This window comes from Tachyglossus aculeatus, chromosome 14 (assembly GCF_015852505.1).
Source record: "Tachyglossus aculeatus isolate mTacAcu1 chromosome 14, mTacAcu1.pri, whole genome shotgun sequence".
Lineage (NCBI taxonomy): Eukaryota > Metazoa > Chordata > Mammalia > Monotremata > Tachyglossidae > Tachyglossus > Tachyglossus aculeatus.
In genome coordinates, this window is record NC_052079.1 from 43,559,929 (window position 1) to 43,577,961 (window position 18,033).

Consider the following 18,033-nt stretch of genomic DNA (forward strand, 5'->3'; position numbering starts at 1 on the left):
GATCACTTTGACCTTTTGAAAGCATCACATCTGAATATCAATTTTTAATTCCACACCACACTGCAATACTGACTAAACTGAATTGAGAGAGCCTGGATATCCCATTTAAATAGGCCTCACTTCTGCTTACATCGTGTCAAGCAAAAGAAGTGAAGGAATTAGTGGGAGTAGGAGATAATGGCTCAAGTGTTGCAATATTTAAGCATACTTGGATAATTTTTCCCACGATTCTCTACCACCACCAGTATTGTTCTCATGTTGCAGTATGTCATTCCAGGGACCCTCCCCACACTTTGAATTCCCCACACTTTGAATCCTCATCTCTCTGTCAAGAGAAGTCTAACTTTGCCTTTCCTTTTCCTTTTCTCAGGCAACCTGTCAGTCTACTTCTTCAGGGGCCTGGAACTGTGTTTGTCAAGATGGATATGAGGGTGATGGTTTTAGGTGCTATGGAAATGCAGCAGAAGTAAGTAAAATCCAAACCATTTAAACATGATCTCTCATAAAAGAAAAGGAAAAAAAGCCTATACAGAAGTCATAACCAAGAAGTTATAAAGTTCTTACAAATTAACGCCTGCCTGAGAAAGTGAAATGAAACAAGTTGTTTCCTGCAGAGAGCATCAGTGTAGCAAGATTGTATCTACAGGTCTCCAAATTGGCCTCCGACATAATAATGATAAAGGTGTTTTCACTTTAACTGAGCTCTTCCTTTTTTGATTAGTTGTAGGAAAACAAGGAGTAAGGGAGAAGATTCCCAGAAATAATTTCAAATCCAGTTACATGTAGTTACCACATCTCCACTGTAATCCAACAACATATCGGCTAAATTTCCTAAATAATGGCCTGATTTGGCTAATCCAGTATACCTACCTTTTGTTGTTTCATGGCTTGGTGAAAAAAGCAGAAGCTAAATTGAGAGTGGAAACTTTTTTTTTTTAATTGTATTTAAGTGCTTACTGTGTGCCAGGCACTGTATTAAGGGCTGGGGTAGATATAAGCCAATCAAGACTGGACACAATCCTTGTCCCACACAGGGCTCACAGTCTTAATCTCCATTTTACAGATGACATAATTGAGGCACAGAGAAGTGAAGTGACTTGCCCAAGCTCACACATCAGATGAATGCTGGAGTCAGAATTAGAACCCAGGTCCTCTGATACCGAAGTCCATACTTTTTCCACTAGGCTATTCTGTTTCCCACTCTTTTGTGATTGTTCCTCCCCTTGTTCCAGTGAGGTCATAATGCCAATGGAAGGGATCCAGAAACAAACACCACCACAATTTTTTTTAAAAAAACCTCCAACACATCCTTTTCTAAAGTATGATTATCCCTAATTCTCTGTTTCTCTCTTATAGGAGCTGTCATTTCTATCAGAAGCAGCTGCATTTAATCAGTGGGTCAACGTGAGTTAGTTTGAAATTTTTGTTAGCATAAATCCATTGGAAAAAATAAAACGTAGCACATGAGAGTTGTCAGTTGATCGTATTTGAGTGCTTACTGTATGCAGAGCACGGTACTAAGCGCTTGGGAGAGTACAGTATAACAATAAACAGAAACATTCTCTGCCCACAATGATCTGATGGTTAATTTTAGTTTTAATTCATGTGAAATCTGGGAACAGTGGTTTTGCAGATTAGATGTAATGGGCACAAGGCCTCAAATTCACAGTTCTGGTGCTGATTGGGGCCCTCCCATGAGGATGTATTCATAGCCTGCACCCCTTTATCTAGAGGGTACAGCTTCCCCCCGGGGCTGGGATGCCTAGAAACACTGTTTCCAAGCTTTCCTGATCCCAGGGTAACCAAGGGCCAGGAAAACCCATGGACATACTACCCAGTCCCAACCTTCCCCCTCCCTGCTCCCTCGCAGTGTGGATCAGACCCTTAGAGCATCCTGGGGCCCCTAACCATGCTGACCTCATCTGTAAAATAATTTTTCTAAGTCTTTACCCTCCCTGTGATTCAGGAGGCCTCTGTTCGCCCGATGCTCACAGCCACCGCCAACCTTACTGTCCTGGTGCCTTCCCGTCAAGCAATTGAGAACCTGGCCCCAGATGAGAAAACCTTTTGGATGTCAAAGAACAATATTCCAACTTTAATAAAGTAGGTCTTTTGAATCTGAGATTGGCATTTTCTGAAGTTTAGCCATCTAAAACCTCAAGACATCCAGACCTCAAACTGTTTCATGGTTTACCAGCCCAGTGATCCTTGCTTTTAGGTATCATATACTAGTGGGAACATACAGAGTAGCTGACCTTCAGATCCTGTCCTCTTCGGATATGTTGGCGACATCTCTGCGTGGCAACTTTCTCCATTTAACTAAAGAAGATGGGGTAAGGGTCTGTGAGCTCTGTCTTGATTCGTTTGTTTATGTATTTCATTTGTTTATGTATTTTTTGCTATTAAATTACAGCCATTGGGTCCATGGCAAGTAGAAGCAAGTATCCCTTTTATACTTTCCTTTAAAGCCAGAGTTATTGACAGAGTATTTAAAATGTCTGTTACTCTGCCCTGCCATCAATGTATTTTTTTTATAATCCCCTTTAGTCCTAGCACTAAAGTAATTACCTTTCTATTGGGAAGCAAATTGTTCTCAAGGGAGGGAATTTGACTCAGCAGTCTTGGCTTAATGAGCTTATTTCTTCCTGCTGCTTCGCTGGGGGAAAAATTCTCTGGGTTTATTCTTATCGAGGTTGAACTGAGGGAGGTTAAAGGATGCATCCCTGGCCCCAGCCCAGACCCCCCTACTCACAGAGCCAGTACCCACAAGCAACAGGAGACAATGTCATCTACAGGGTGTCGGGAGATTACCACTGCTCCACTCCCAACACATCACCTCCTTCACCTATCAGAAAGATGTACACTTAGGAGAGGAGTAATGGCAGATAGATAGTTAGCCAGATTGATCCAATTGAAACAGACTAAAGATGAGGCAAGCAGAGCAGAGTGAGCACTATCTCACCGCTGAATCTGCAAGGGGAGAATAGGCCCCATAGTTTCATAGGGGAAAAAACAAACGCAAGCATCGAACATAGCTCCTCTAAGCTGTACTTCCTTACAAAGCAATCAAGTCTGTATTCGGGGAAAAAAAACTCCACACACATTAAGTCTAAGAGACTAATTGTTAAGCACTTACTATGTACTAAGTGCTGGGGTAGTTATAGGATAATCAAGTCCCACATGTAGCTCACAGTCTTAGTAGGAAGAACAGTTATTGAATCCCCATTTTACAGATGAGGAAGGGGAGGCCCAGAGAAGTTAAGTGACTTGTCTAGAATTACCCAGCAGCAGGTGGCAGAGTTAGGATTGGAACCTAAATTCTCTGTACTACAGGCCTGTGCTCTTTCCACTAGGCCATGCTACTTCTATAAAATAATGCAATATAACCACACTTTGTTATTTACAGAACATTACTATTGAAGGAGCCAGCATTATCCATGGTGATAATGCAGCCACCAATGGAGTTATACACATTGTCAGCAAGGTATTTAATTCTACTTAAAAGTTAATTCTCTTCCCTTCTTTAATATTTCTCCTGGGTAGTCAGTATATCTTTGGGGAAAGGGGCTTCATCCTTTTTTTAATTTTCATTAAAGGAAATACAGTATTTTCACTGCTCTGAGACTGCTCTCTCTTCTGAGAGTTACTATGTACCCTAGCAAATTATCTGGATAGTTCAGGTCTGAAAATGCAGTTTGACTTCAATTGCATAGATATTTCAGTGTTTTTCTTTACTCCCACACTTAAAAAAATCCTTTATAAAATATCTGGATAAATGAAATCAAAGTGTGTATTTCTGGAGCCTCAAGTAATTTGCCTGAAAATTTTGCTAGAAATGGCTCAATATAAAAGAGCAGGCTATTTTGTGATTCATTCTTTTCATTTTTTGGAAACTATTCATGGACTTTGTAACCATGTTAAGGCCAGAAAACATCTACTGTTTTCTTGTCTAGACTTTTGACCTTGCTTTGATCTGTAAAGTGGTGGTGGGTGGGTGGGTAGGTGGGGGGCAGGTGTGTGCATGTGTGTGTGTGTGTGTGTGTGTGTGTGTGTGTTCACCTGCATGTGGACACACTGTGGGGGAGGCAAAGAATGGAGGAAAGGCATCCTGGGAAAGCCAGCATGTAGTAACACTTCAGCTCCCAGTTGCCTGGAATTTAAATGAGGAGCTTTCATTTTCTATCGCAATTAGTTAGTTACAGCCCTCAGGGGGTTGCAAAAAACAACTCCAAATTTGCTAAAATTAAACTTCCCAATCCTTACTCACCTAGAAATCTCTTATACTAAATTTGAGAAAAAGTCACCTGTTTTCCTCTTCAACACTGTAATTCAGTTCTCAAATTTCTTAGTGCTCCGGCTTCACCATGCTCCATTATAATAGTGTTCCTACCTACAGCTGAGCGCTAATAAGTTTATAACATTTTTAGTTCATAACTCATCATTTGCTAGATCCTAGCTGGTATTATACAGTCACATAATGGAAAAATGCCTACATTTCGTATTGTCCTTTCCCAAATGGTCTTCTGGGAAAACTCAAAACTTTCTTTCATAAACCAAGAATTCCACCCCTAAAGCCATATTTTCGTGGATTTTGAAGATTATGAAGAGGAAACTGTTACGTTCTGAACAGTGCCTTAGGAAGAGAATCTTGGCGGATGTAGGTAGGGTAGACTCATCTCTCTCATTCTAGCCACCGAATCCTGTTGGTTCTACCTTCACAACATGGCTAACATCCACCGTATCCTTTCCATCCAAGCTGCTACCACGTTAATCCAAGCACCTATCCTATCCTGCTTTGACAACTGCATCAGCTTCCTCACTGACATCCTTGCCTCCTGTCTCTCCCCAATCCAGGCCATACTTCATTCTGCTGCACAGATCATTTTTCTAAAACAAAGTTTAGCCCAGGTCTCCCCACTTCTCAAGAATCTCCAATGGCTGCTGATCCAACTCTGCATTAAACAGAAACTCCTTACCATTGGTTTTAAAGTGCTCAATCAGCTCACTCCCTCCTCACTGATCTCATACTGCCACCAGCCTACATGCTTTGCTCCTCTACGTTACTCACTGTACTCCGGTCTCCTCTATCTCACCGCCAATACCTTTCCCTAGTCCTTCCCCTTGCCTGGAGCTCCCTCACACTCTCAGACTCCATATTTGCCAGACCACCACTCTCCCCATCTTCAAAGCATTAGTAAGGTCTCATCTCCTCCTAGAGGCCTTCCCTGATTAAGCCCTCTTTTGACCACCTTTCTCTCCCTTCTGTGCCATCTGTGAACTTGGATCTGTGACTTTTGGGCATTTGATATTCTCCCCATCCTCAACCCCACTACACTTATGTACATATCTTTAAATTACATATTATAAGTTATTTATACTTATGGCTGTCTCCCCCTCATGACTGTGAGCTCACTGTGGACAGGGAACATGTTAGTTCATTACCTACCTTCCTCTCACGACTAGAGCTAGTTCTAGGAAGAGAATCACATGAGATCCGCTGGATTGTAAGCTCCTCGAGGTCAGGGACTATCTCTACCAGTTCTTTTATAGTACTCTCCTAAATTCTTAGTACTGTACTCTGCGCACAGTAAGCACTCAATGAATACCATTGACTGATGAGTGAAACCAAAGCCAGAGAGAGTTTGTTGGAGGTGGCACTCAGTCTACCCTGGGAGCTGAGTTTTGTTAAAGGTCGTAAAATAGGGTCAGAACAAGTAGTGAGTTATATGTACATGGGGTCCAACATTTTCCTTTAATATTTTTTTACAGGTTCTGATACCCCTAAAAAGTATGAGTGGCTCATTACCTACCCTCCTCACACGACTGGACCAGATGCCTGAATATTCCATCTTCAGGGGTTATGTCATTGCAAGTACTCATGTCATTTGGTGAACTGAATTCCTTTGAGAAAGATCATTCCAAGTGACTCACACGTGTTCCTTTTCCTCCACCCTAGCAATATAGTCTGGCCAATGCAATTGAAGCAGCCGAGAGTTACACTGTTTTTGCTCCAAATAATGATGCCATTGAGAATTACATCAGAGAAAAAAGGCTCTCTTCTCTAGTACGTATCATGTTTGTTAAGCTTGGAAATCTTTAGTAAACATGCCCAATCAAAGAACCACATACTTTCACATCATCTTCTGCCCATTGCCAATCCAGGCTGCCTCCCAATATAACTTCTCTCTCCTTCTTACCTAATCATCTCCAGAGAATGGGAAACTGGGAAGCAGTGTGGGCTAGTGGATAGAGTGCATGCCTGGGAGTCAAGAGGGACCTGGGTTGTAATTCTGACTTCTCCACTTGCCTGTCATGTGACCTTGGGCAAGTTATTTCACTTCTCTGTGCTATAATTAATAATAACAATATTTGTTAAGTGCTTACTGTGTGCCAGGCACTGTACTAAGTGCTGGGGTGAATACAAGATAATTTGTTGGACACAGAGCCCCTGTCTCAAATGGGGCTCACAGTCTCAGTCCCCATTTTTACAGATGAGGTAACTGAGGCACAGAGAAGTTAAGTGACTTGTCCAAGGTCACACAGCAGATAAGCGGGAGAACTGGAATTAAAACCAATGACCCATTTAAAATGGGGATTAAGACTGTGAGCCCCATGTGGAACAGGGTCTCTGTCCAAGCGATGTAGCTTTCATTTATCCCAGCACTTTGTACAGTGCCTGGCACATAGTAAGAACTTAAGAAATACTATAAAAAAAAATTGGGAGGGCTGTGGAAGCATTTCTCCATGACCTCCTGGAGGCAGCAATAATGGCAGCAGCAGAGTGACAGGAAGTGGCTTTCACATAAATGATCTCATTTTATCCTTCCAAAAGCACTGTGAGGAACAAAAGAGGCAGAAATTATCACCCGCTTTCTACAGATAAGGAAACAGAGTCCTAAAAAATGCAATTGACTTGCCCCTAGTCACACAGCAGGGCAATGGTAGTGCAAGGAGTAGCACCAGGTCTTTCCCAATTCCCAGTTCTATGCTCTTTTAATTTGATCTCTGTATTGGTGTCTCATGCATTGGGTGCTACATGTTTTAAAATAGAGCCACTAGGGTGGATGAGGAAAATTTAACTTCACCACCACAAGTATCCATATTACCTTTATCAGCTGTATTTTCTTCCCCAAAATCCTTTGCTTAATTGGAATAAAATGTGAAGAGTTTCCGCATTGGTCATCTCCATCTTCTTTACCTCATCCTTTTATACACCCCACCAAAAATATATGAAATGGATGGTGTGAAATAGTCTCTTTTTTGTTCCAGAATGAAGACATTCTCCGGTATCATATTGTTCTGGAAGAGAAACTTCTGAAGAATGACTTGCACAATGGCATGCACCGGGAGACCATGTTGGGGTTTTCCTACCATGTGGGCTTCTTTCTCCAGAATGGACAGGTATTGGTATAAGCATTTTTTTTGTTGGTTTTTAATGGCATATGTTAACCGCTCACTATGCACCAAGCAATGTTCTAAGCTCTGGGGGTAGATACATGCACAAGTGGAGCTCACAGTCTTTCTCCCCATTTTGCCAATGTGGTAACTGAGGCACCGAGAAGTTAAGCGACTTCCCCAAGGTCACACAGCAGACAAGTGGCAGAGCCGGGATTAGAACCCAAGTCCTTCTGACCCCCCAAGCCTGTGCTCTATCCACCGGACCATGCTTCTTAAGGCATTCCAGGTTCAAGGACTGATTTTATGTGATTCCCTCCTCGGGAGTCATTGTCCTGTGTTATAGAACAGATTTCCATGTCCTGTGAACTCTGGGCCTGGTGCAACTTGTTAAAACCCAGAAAATTACCAGGTCAGGTCCTTCCAGGGCAGCAATGCACCAAAGAGTCCCTGAGAGGACTGAAAGTGTTAGCATGCCTCCCTCAGCACCAGTTTTCCTCCCAGAGAGTGATAGAAGCTTTTTTATAATATTTGTTAAGTATTTACTATATGCCAAGCACTGTTCTAAACATTAAGGTAGGTACAAGTTAATCAGGTTGAACAAAATCCAGGGTGATCCCCGTTTTACAGATGAGGCAACTGAGCCCAGAGAAGTGAAGTGGCTTGCCTAAGGTTACACAGCAGATAAGGGGCAGAGCCGGAATTAGAACCCAAGTCCTCTGTCTCCCAGGCCCATGCTCTATCCACTAGGTTTTGAGTATTAACAGTATCCATTTAGCACCCACTGGGGAGAATGAACTGTATTAAGAGTTTGGGAAAATAAAACAGAAATATACAATACACCTTCAGAGGAAAATAGAATCCGATGTCATTAAAAGAAAGGAATAGAATTCAATCCAACCCAAAACCCTTGAAAAGAGGGATATGATAAAGATGAGGGGGCAGGATGGGGTGAGAAGAGGGTAAGAAAAGGTTTGGGGAGGGAACCCGGTGTTGTGGCCTGCTGCTTACTGGAGTTAGCAGAGTGAGATGAGGGATAACCAGTGAAAAAGGAAGAGCAGAAGAGCAACGTAAGAATTCTCAGCGTATCCAAAGGGGGATAAAAGTTTATACATTTCTTCTTTTCAGCTCTATGTAAATGAGGCGCCTATAAACTACACAAATGTTGCCACTGACAAGGGAGTTATTCATGGTTTGGGAAGGGTTATGGAAATCCAGAAAAACAGATGTGACAACAACGACACCACAATAGTACGAGTAAGTTGCAGCTAACCGTAGGTGTGTGACACCTGCTAATTTCTACTTATTTCTAACTAAAATTCTTCCGGGTTTGCTTTCCCTCTCTTCTTGTTTAGCTAACTATAAGGACCTCTCTGGGTTTAAATTAGTGAAACAGAAGTTTGATGGCATTGCAATACTTTCTTTTTCCAAAAATCATCAAAGCCAATGAAAGCCCAGTGAACTAGAAAGTGGAGCCTATGATAGAAGGTTAAGTGCATGGGAGATTGTAATCTAAAAGATTTGGTAGACAAGTTCCCAGCCCTTCACCTCCCTGATCACTTATCTCTATACCATTCATCTGTCAATGATCAAGTCTTTGCACAGTAAGATGCTGTTGTTGGCTCCACTTATGGTAGGCCAGAGGGGAGAGAGACTGGGAAATCAGAAACAGGTTGTTGACTAATCCAAAAAACCTGCTGCTAGGGCCTGTACAGATTGTACTGAGGAAGAAGCAGCAGATCTTGCCAATCTGGTGATTGGGGCATATGGCATTTAACAGGGAAAGACAAGTTGAAGATGATTTCAAGGTTTGCATCTAATTCAAAAATCTTTTTCCCCTGAAATGAGCAAACATCTTTTCTGGAAATTTTCTCATCTCGCCATTTCTGCACATAACATACAGATCTACTCTTTCTTTGGATTCTCTATGCACTACTCACCTTGAAATGCTGTCTGTGTTCTGCTTAGGGAAAGTGTGAGAACTGTCTCTTTCGACCATACTGCCCACCAGGAACCAAAGCTTTAGTAAGTATTTTTCAAGGAAAGGACTGTTTTTGTACAGTTGATGCCATTTTCAGCTCTGGAGGGGCAAGTGAGGAAAATGGAACTAAGCCCACTGTTGGGTAGGGACAATCTCTATATGTTGCCAACTTGTACTTCCCAAGCACTTAGTACAGTGCTCTGCACACAGCGCTCAGTAAATACGATTGAATGAATGAATAGCTTTGAATGTTTGTGGGCTTTTTGAATGGTATTTGTTAAACACATACTATGTGTCAGGTACTGGGAAGATACAGCCTAATCAGGTTGGACAAAGTCTATGTACCACAGGAGGCTCACAGTCTTAATCCCCATTTTACGGATGAGGTAACTGAGGTACAAAGAAGTTAAGTGACTCACCCAGAGTCACTAAGCAGACTAGTGGCAGAGCCGGGATTAGAATCCAGGTCTTCTGACTCCCAGGGCTGTGCTCTTTCCACTAGGCCATGCTGTGTGTCTGTTCAAAGAAGATTGTCTCCTCTTACCTGGTGATGGAGTTTGACAGTTAAGGGCAGAGGCCCCTCTCAGTGAGAGCAGAAGAATCAAACAGAGCTACATGGACTCTGGATTGTTTTATGACCCAGCTCCCCATTCAGATTTAAAGTGAAACAGTCCCGTTGGATTAAAGAGAAGAGGAACAGTGAACTAGCTGCCTGTTTTTTGCTGAGCTGGGTCATTTATTGGGGTAAAATGCCATATGCAGTTATGTTGCTGCGATATGTTTGTTATGAAAAACAAATTCATTCAATCCTATTGTGCGCTTACTGTGTGCAAAGCACTATATTAAACAGTTAAAGACAGTGCTATGCATTACTATTTTACGATGATACAGATTTATTATAAGGCTAACATGGGCTGTAGTTTCTCCTAATTCCCTTCCTCCACAAAGTAATCTGTTGTAAGAAGTTCTGTCAAAGGGGCTTCTCCTTAAAGGATAATTATTACCTATTTTCCCCATTGGTTCAGTGGCCTACAAATGGTGGAGTATTTCACATTATTGCTCTGTGCACTTCATTTGATGATTAAAATCAACTATGATGGAATCACATCTCCAATTCTGCATTCAGCATTTTAGCAGTTTACTCAGTGGTAGGCCTCAGAACCGTGTATAATTTTTTCAGTTGCCAGAGCACGGTTGCCTGCTATCAAAGACTAATTCGGTTATTTTTCACAGGCTGAAGAGATGAAAAAATGCATCTCCACCAATTATTTCATGGGAAAGAGATCCATGTTCCTCGGGTGCCAGCCAAGATGTGTCAAAACCATAATTGTGAGTATTAGGGTTGAGTAGCCGTCTGTCTTGGCTCCTTCCATGGATCTGTCTACACCACTGGGTTAGGAAGCAAGAGAGCAGTCTGGAAATGATGACTTCAGCTGCCTGTCGAGAAGGTGGTAACCAACCATGACCCTAAATGTCAGCACTCATTGGAATGATTTGGGACTGTCATAGTAATAAAAAGAAAAAAAGAATCCTTTATGGGACAACAAATCTATCCTTCACTCCTGAATCAATCAATCAATCGTATTTATTGAGCACTTACTGTGTGCAGGGCACTGTACTAAGCTCTTGGGAAGTACAAGTTGGCAACATATAGAAACAGTGGGTTCACAGTCTAGAAGGGGGAGAACAGTCTAGAAGGGGGAGAGAAGAGGAATTATAATGAATTAATAATACTTATAGTGTTTGTTGAGTGCTTACAATGTGCCAACCACTGTATTGAGTGCTAAGGAGCTCAAGAAGAGAAGCAACGTGGCTTAGTGGCATGAGCACAGGTTTGGAAGTCAGAGTTCATGGGATCTAATGCTGACTCTGCCACTTATTAGCTGTGTGACTTTGGGCAAGTCACATCTCTGTTCCTCAGTTACCTCATCTGTAAAATGGGGATTGAGACAGGGAGCCCCATTTGGGACAACCTGATTACCTTGTATCTACCCCAGTGCTTAGAACAGTGCTTGGCACATAGTAAGGGCTTAAGAAATGCGATTGTTATTATTATTATTAAGATACAAGATAATGAGACTGGGCACAATGGGGCTGTCAGTTTAAGTAGGAGGCGGGACAGGTGTTGAATCCCCATTTTACAGATAAGGAAGCTGAGGCAAGGAAAAGTTAAGTGACTTGACCGAGGTCACACAATGATGGAGCTAGGATAATAACCTAGGTCCTGTAATTCCTAGGCCTGTGCTCTTCCCAGCAGGCAACACTGCTTAAACTATGACCTTCCATCTTCGTTCCTCCCCATTTTTCTTCCCCCGCCGTCCCCTGACATTTGCTATAGAGCAGCAGGTGGAAAAGGAAGCAGTTTGTTCTTATGCAACAGGAAAAATTTCCACTTCTGCCACCTGCTAGCAGAAGGAAGTGAAATATTTCCAAAAAAAGTTTGGAACATGAAAGAGGAGCTTTAACTATGACCCCCGTCTCTCTGTTCCAGACAAGAGAATGCTGTGCAGGTTTCTTTGGTCAGCAGTGCCAGCCTTGCCCAGGAAAAGCTGGGAACGCCTGCTTTGGAAACGGGATCTGTCTGGATGGTGTGAACGGAACCGGAGTGTGTGAGTGTGAAGAAGGGTTCAGCGGGACGGCCTGTGAGACGTGTATCGACGGCAAATATGGCCCCAGCTGTGATCAGGGTAGGTGTTGTTGGTCCTTTCCCAGAACCCAGGAAAGTCAGGCTGGGAATCGGTGGGAACGCTGAACATCACTATCCTCTCCCTCAAGGCCTTTGTCGGCCTTGGGGTAGGAATAACTGACAGGATAATATTCTGCATTAGGATTTTTTTATGGTATTTGTCAAGTGCTTATTATGTGCCAGGCACTGTACTGAGTGCTGAGGCAGATACAATCAGGTTCGACACAATCCCTGTCCCATATAGGGCTCACAGTCTTAATCTCCATTTTACAGATAAAGTTTCTGAGGTGTAGAGAAGTTAAGTGACTGCCCAAGGTCCCATAGCAGACAAGCGGTAGAGCTGGGATTAGAACCCAGGTCCTCTTCCTCCCAGGCCTGTGCTTTTTCCACTAGGCCAAGCTGCTTCTTATTTCCGTCCCAATCCATTAGACCCCTCGATAGGGGTAGTCTCCTTCGAAGCCTCCTTCTTCCCCCTTAGCTCAGATCTGTGAGGACCCAGTGACCTTCATTTGGGGATGAGGAATCAGACAGAGATGGGCCGGCAACATGTCCCCCTCATTGCGCTGTAGTACTCTGCCTCTTAAAGACACTCCAGAGCATTATTCAAGGCACCGTAGTCCTTAACTATTTACATTTTATCTATGCTGGTGAGGGCATAGGAAGAAGTATACAAGAGGAGAGAAGCAGAGGAAGAGGAATGCTTTAAGACTCCAAACATTTCTGGAATCTGGAATCCTAGTGAGCAGACAATGTCACAAAGCCTACAGATACCAGAATCTGTTATGGGACTGCAATACTGGCACGTGTACTGTGCCTAACACATAGTAAGCGCTTAACAAATACCATTAAAAAATTAATTACACCTGGCCAATGCCTCTTAGTAACTTTACTTGGTAGAATTTTAAATCAGCCAATCAATCAGTGGTATTTACTAAGACCTGAAAGAGCATGGGCTTTGGAGTCAGAGGTCATGGGTTCAAATCCTGGCTCCTCCAACTGTCAGCTGTGTGACTTTGGGCAAGTCACTTAACTTCTCTGTGCCTCAGTTACCTTATCTGTAAAATGGGGATTAAAACTACTAGCCCCCCGTGGGACAATCTGATCACCTTGTAACCTCCCCAATCAATCAATCAATCGTATTTATTGAGCACTTACTGTGTGCAGAGCACTGTGCTAAGCGCTTGGGAAGTACAAGTCCCCAGTACTTAGAACAGTGTTTTGCACATAGTAAGTGCTTAACAAATACCATCATTTTTATTATGGGCAGGGCACTGTACTAAGCACTTGGAAAATACAGTAAAGTAGACAAAATCCTTCAAGGATTTTACAGGGGGACAGACGCTGAATTCATTCATTCATTCAATCAATCATATTTATTGAGAACTTACTGCGTGCAAAGTACTGTACTTAGCACTTAAAATAATAAATTACATTTAGGGGAAGCAAGCCTATGTGCCCTGCTTTTCTTCCCCTTTGATCATGTTCTGGCATTCAACCAATCAGTGGTATTTATTGGGTGCTTACTGTCTGCCAAGCACGGTACTAGACTGCTTGGGAGAGAACAGTACAACAGAGGTGGTAGACACTTTCCCATAGGGATATGTACTTAAGTGCTGTGGGGCTAGGAGTGGGGTGAGTATCAAGTTCTTCAGGGGTACAGATCCAAATGTATAAAAAACATAGAAGGGAGGTGAATGGGATAAATCAGGGCCTATTGAAGGAAGCCCTCTTGGAAGAGGTGTGATTTTAGTAGCACTTTGAAGGTAGGAAGGCGTAAAACAAAGTGAATGCCGGTGAGTCGCTTTGTAGTCCAAGAAACTCATAGACTGGTGCTTTTCTACATCCTGTTCCCCCTTAGTGTGTGCTTGTGTCCATGGGAAGTGTAGCCAGGGATCAGAGGGAGATGGCTCCTGTGAATGTGAAGTTGGCTGGAGAGGCGTGAAATGCGAAAGCGGTAAGAGCATTTCCTCAGTATTTCTGTGATTCTAACGCTACTGTCATCTGTTCCACCAGACTGGACTCCAAGAGTGTTGCAGTATGGCCCGGGGGAAGGAGCACAGGACCAGAAATCAGGAGATTTGAGTTCTCATCTCAGCTCTGTCACTTACTGCTGTTTCACCCTGAGGAACTCACTTAACTTCACTGTGCCTCAGCTTCCTCATTTGTAAAATGGGAATAAAATACCCGTTCTCCCTTCCTCTTTGATTGTGAGCCCCATGTGGGACATGAACCATGTCTGATCATATAGTTACTATTATCATTATGATTTTAAATGCCTACTATATGTCAAATGCTGTTCTAAGCACTGGGGTAGATACAAATTAATCAGGTTGGATACAGTCCCTGTCTCATCTGGGGCTCACAGTCTCTGCAGGAGGGAATAAGATTTATTCCCCATTTTACAGATAAGGAAACTGAGGCACAGAGAAGTTAAGTGACTTGCCCAAGCTCACACAGCAAGCAGTTGGCAGAGTTGGGATTAGAACCCAGGTCCTCAGACTCCGAAGCCGGTGATCTTTCCACTAGGCCACGTTTGGTACATGATAAGTGTTTATTAAATATTATTACTACAATTTAAGTTTAATATGTACCATCTTAACATTATTGTTATTATTGCATGGCACTTAGCACACACCCAATTCCATAACACAGTGGAGATGGTCTTGCAAAACACCACATTAAGGGAAATTTTCATAGAATTCATCATGTTTCAGTGCTGTGTGCCTGCATCTATCCCCCGCAGTCCCACACAGAGACCTGGGGAGAGGGCATAGTAACTTGACACATAAGGAACAGTGACCTAACTCTGTCAGCCTCAAGAGATGGCAAATTTGGGAAAGAGAAAGGAATCAGGGAAGGTCTGGCTTTTTGAGGGATTTTTGGTAGCTTTCAAGGTACAGAGATTTTCCCAGGAGGGCAGCACTAACCGTCTTTCATTTATGTAAAAAAAAAAATCCACAGAAAGCCATTCCCTGCACCTTTAAGTTCAACAACTCTCTAGTTGTACCTCCCATAGGTCCAAACCGCAATGAAAAAATAGGTCGGTAAATCTGGCTGGCATGAGTCCCCAGAGCTATACTGAGGTCACTAGATTGTCCCTTTTATAAACCTCATCCATTGTAGTTTATTCAAGGAGTGAGTAGGCACAGAAAAACCACAAAGGCTCATCCTAAATTCATGCTAGCAAAGCCACTCTTCTTGGTAACATATTATTGCTTCATCTCAGACTGTGCTACCAAGAAAAAAACAAAATTTCCCTTTCCCAAACAATACACACAGATTTTTTTAAGGGGTGAGCCAGACCTTTCATTTCATCATCACCATCATCATTGATATTTATTGAACACTTATTGGGGGCAGAGCACTGTACTAAGCACTTGGGAGGGTACAACCCAACAGAATTAGTTAACATGTTCCCTACCCACAATGAACTTCACTATTGGGAATCTAGTTCAGTTGTGAGAAATGGATGGAACAATTCAAAATTTTGTTGCTTGCTTACAAGGATGCTTCCTTTTTCAGAAATCAAAGAAGATGAATGTAACGGGACGTGCCACACCAGTGCTAAGTAGGTATTCAGCCTGTCCTCTTTCAAGAGGGGAGAGGGCCTGTCACTCAGTTTATTTCACAAGAATTTCAGAGTTTGGGTTGTTCGGTAAGTCTTATTTGGCCACCCCATATGGGGGTTGGCGTCACTTTCAGCTCTTTCCCACAAGCAGAGAACTGCAGTATCAAACCTATCATGGAGACCACAGGTTTTCCACCATATTGATTACTGGAGGGAAAGATGAGGGTGCTGAGGAGGAGGTAGGAATTTAGATTCGGCATCCATAACCTTGGAGATGGGAATCCAGAGGGGCAGACATCACATGGTTCTTCCAAATTTCCTGTGGCCCATCAGAGGCAGAGGCCTGGATCAGGGAACCATTGGTCTGGCTGGATAATGTGATTGCTCATGGTCTAATATTCCCCCTTTTCTTTCCCATTTATCTCCAACTTAACCTTTTAACCTCAATCTTAATTGCAGTGCTCTGCACACAGTAAGTGCTTAATAATTACTGAATGAGTGAATGAACCCAAGCAATTTGTGAGATTAAAATCTAACCAGGCTGTTCTCACCAAGAATGGAGGAATACTCAGTGCCTTCTCTTACTATCCTTCGTAAAAATCGCTCTTCTTATTAAGCTGATTCACTGACACTCCCATTCACTGTCCCTTTGGGCTTCTCTGCTCTGCTTTTCCCTCATCTGGGCCTATGTAGAGACACTCAGATGTTCACCTGATTGGTAAATGCTTTAGCTGTCTAGCATCAGGCTGTTGGAAATGAATTTGTTCGTCCTGCCATTAAGAGTAAAACAATACCTCCCCACAGTGTTGCCTTAATGGAAAGGCTAATTTTTCCAGCATACAACTGGCCCTCCTTTTCCTTTGTAGTTGTCTTGCCAATCTTGATGGTCCACCATCCTGCAAGTGTGCAGCTGGCTTTCAAGGGAACGGGACAGTCTGTGCAGGCGAGTGGAACTTTGTTTTCTACCTTTTGAAAGAATGTGCTGCTGCCTGTCCTCGAGGACTGCTGGAGAACAGAAGAGCTGTTGAGAGATTCACGTTTCCGTGGCTGTGAATGGAGTCCAGTAATTGCTGCCAATTGAGTAGAAATGAATTGAATGCAACAGGTGCAGCTTTAGGAGGACAAAGGACTGGAGATCTCTAGGATGGAGCATATTGTTTCGAGAAGAGGGAACATGTTGTTCACGTTAGAGTTGCGTGGGTTTGGGAGTATCTTGGGCCTGAGTTACATCTGTTGTCTTTCGCTGGAGAAAAGAAAGCTTAATGAGTGGGACAGAACTGACTGACAATGCCACTTCCAGGTAATCAGGAAGCTTTACTTCATCCTGACCAGCTTGGATGGGGCTTTTACCGATCCAAATTAGCACACCGTCCCTCAGTGGCAAACACAAAACTACTCTGGAGAGCCACATTGCAGTGTAGTCCAGTTGCCCTTCCAAAAATTGGAATGCCCCATCCCACAGACATATGCTTTCTCATGGGTAAGGAGGTCAATTCCTCTCACTGGACTTTTGTCCACATAGCCCAGACACCAGGATTCATTTCTAGCATTATTTGGAGTTGAGGAAATGTTGAATTTACTGACCAAAGCATTGAAGAGGTACTAATCTTAGTTACCCACTACTAAACACTATATAAATAAGAAACCATTTCAGTCTCTAGTCATAAATCAATCCTGTCATTCTTCAAATCTCCCCCATTAACCTTCTCCTAACACTCTTCAGTGGGGCAGGCTCTTTCTGGGCCTGACCATATTGGACGATAGGATCACTGCCTCTGTAATAGGGTATAATTTTTGTGGGAGTTAAAAGTACACGTATAATTTGGGAGGTAATTATTTTTTCAGGTGAAAATCAGGTTTAAATTTTTAAAGTTTCAAAGATGTCAAACATTTCAAATTTTATTTTAGGATGCTTTATTCATATAGAACAACATGTGCATAGTCAGCATTTCTTCATAAACATATTATCCCTTTCTGATTTTTGCGGATGGCTAAGTTGGACCTTACAGTCAATTGTTGACCTCCACAGTGATTTTTGTACAAATTAGAGTATCAGACTTCATCCTCAATCTAGAACCGAACAACATTTGCTATGAGGCGAGGGCTAAGGGTGAGAAGAATGATGTCTCCCAGGAGAGAAGCGAAAACTGACTATTGGTGTCAGTTAGCCAAGAGAACTCCGGGCTCTTTATAGAGTGTAGAGGAAAGAAATTTCCCAGAAAAAAAAATTATATATTTTTTTAATGACCAACCCTTCCAGATATCATTTCAACATGCAGAATGGCAGTGAAGCTGTTAGAAGAGACTCTTTAATTCATTTGGGGCTTTCTTATGATTATAATGATAGTATTTGTTAAACACTTATTATGGGTCAAGCACTGTTCTAAGAACTGTGGTAGATAT

At 42.6% G+C, this 18,033-nt stretch overlaps 1 protein-coding gene across 1 annotated transcript in view; it reads left to right on the forward strand.

Moving 5' to 3' along the window:
• STAB2 (stabilin 2) overlaps positions 1 to 18,033 on the forward strand; it is a 113,792-nt gene that overhangs the window by 59,553 nt on the left and 36,206 nt on the right. The window contains exons 28-42 of the mRNA XM_038756908.1: positions 371 to 466; positions 1,357 to 1,404; positions 1,967 to 2,103; positions 2,219 to 2,333; positions 3,407 to 3,484; positions 5,770 to 5,868; positions 5,957 to 6,064; positions 7,270 to 7,401; positions 8,524 to 8,652; positions 9,364 to 9,420; positions 10,610 to 10,705; positions 11,868 to 12,063; positions 13,921 to 14,016; positions 15,585 to 15,630; positions 16,497 to 16,573. Of these exons, the coding sequence (XP_038612836.1) occupies positions 371 to 466; positions 1,357 to 1,404; positions 1,967 to 2,103; positions 2,219 to 2,333; positions 3,407 to 3,484; positions 5,770 to 5,868; positions 5,957 to 6,064; positions 7,270 to 7,401; positions 8,524 to 8,652; positions 9,364 to 9,420; positions 10,610 to 10,705; positions 11,868 to 12,063; positions 13,921 to 14,016; positions 15,585 to 15,630; positions 16,497 to 16,573 (1,510 nt within the window). The remainder of the gene's footprint in view (positions 1 to 370; positions 467 to 1,356; positions 1,405 to 1,966; positions 2,104 to 2,218; positions 2,334 to 3,406; positions 3,485 to 5,769; positions 5,869 to 5,956; positions 6,065 to 7,269; positions 7,402 to 8,523; positions 8,653 to 9,363; positions 9,421 to 10,609; positions 10,706 to 11,867; positions 12,064 to 13,920; positions 14,017 to 15,584; positions 15,631 to 16,496; positions 16,574 to 18,033) is intronic.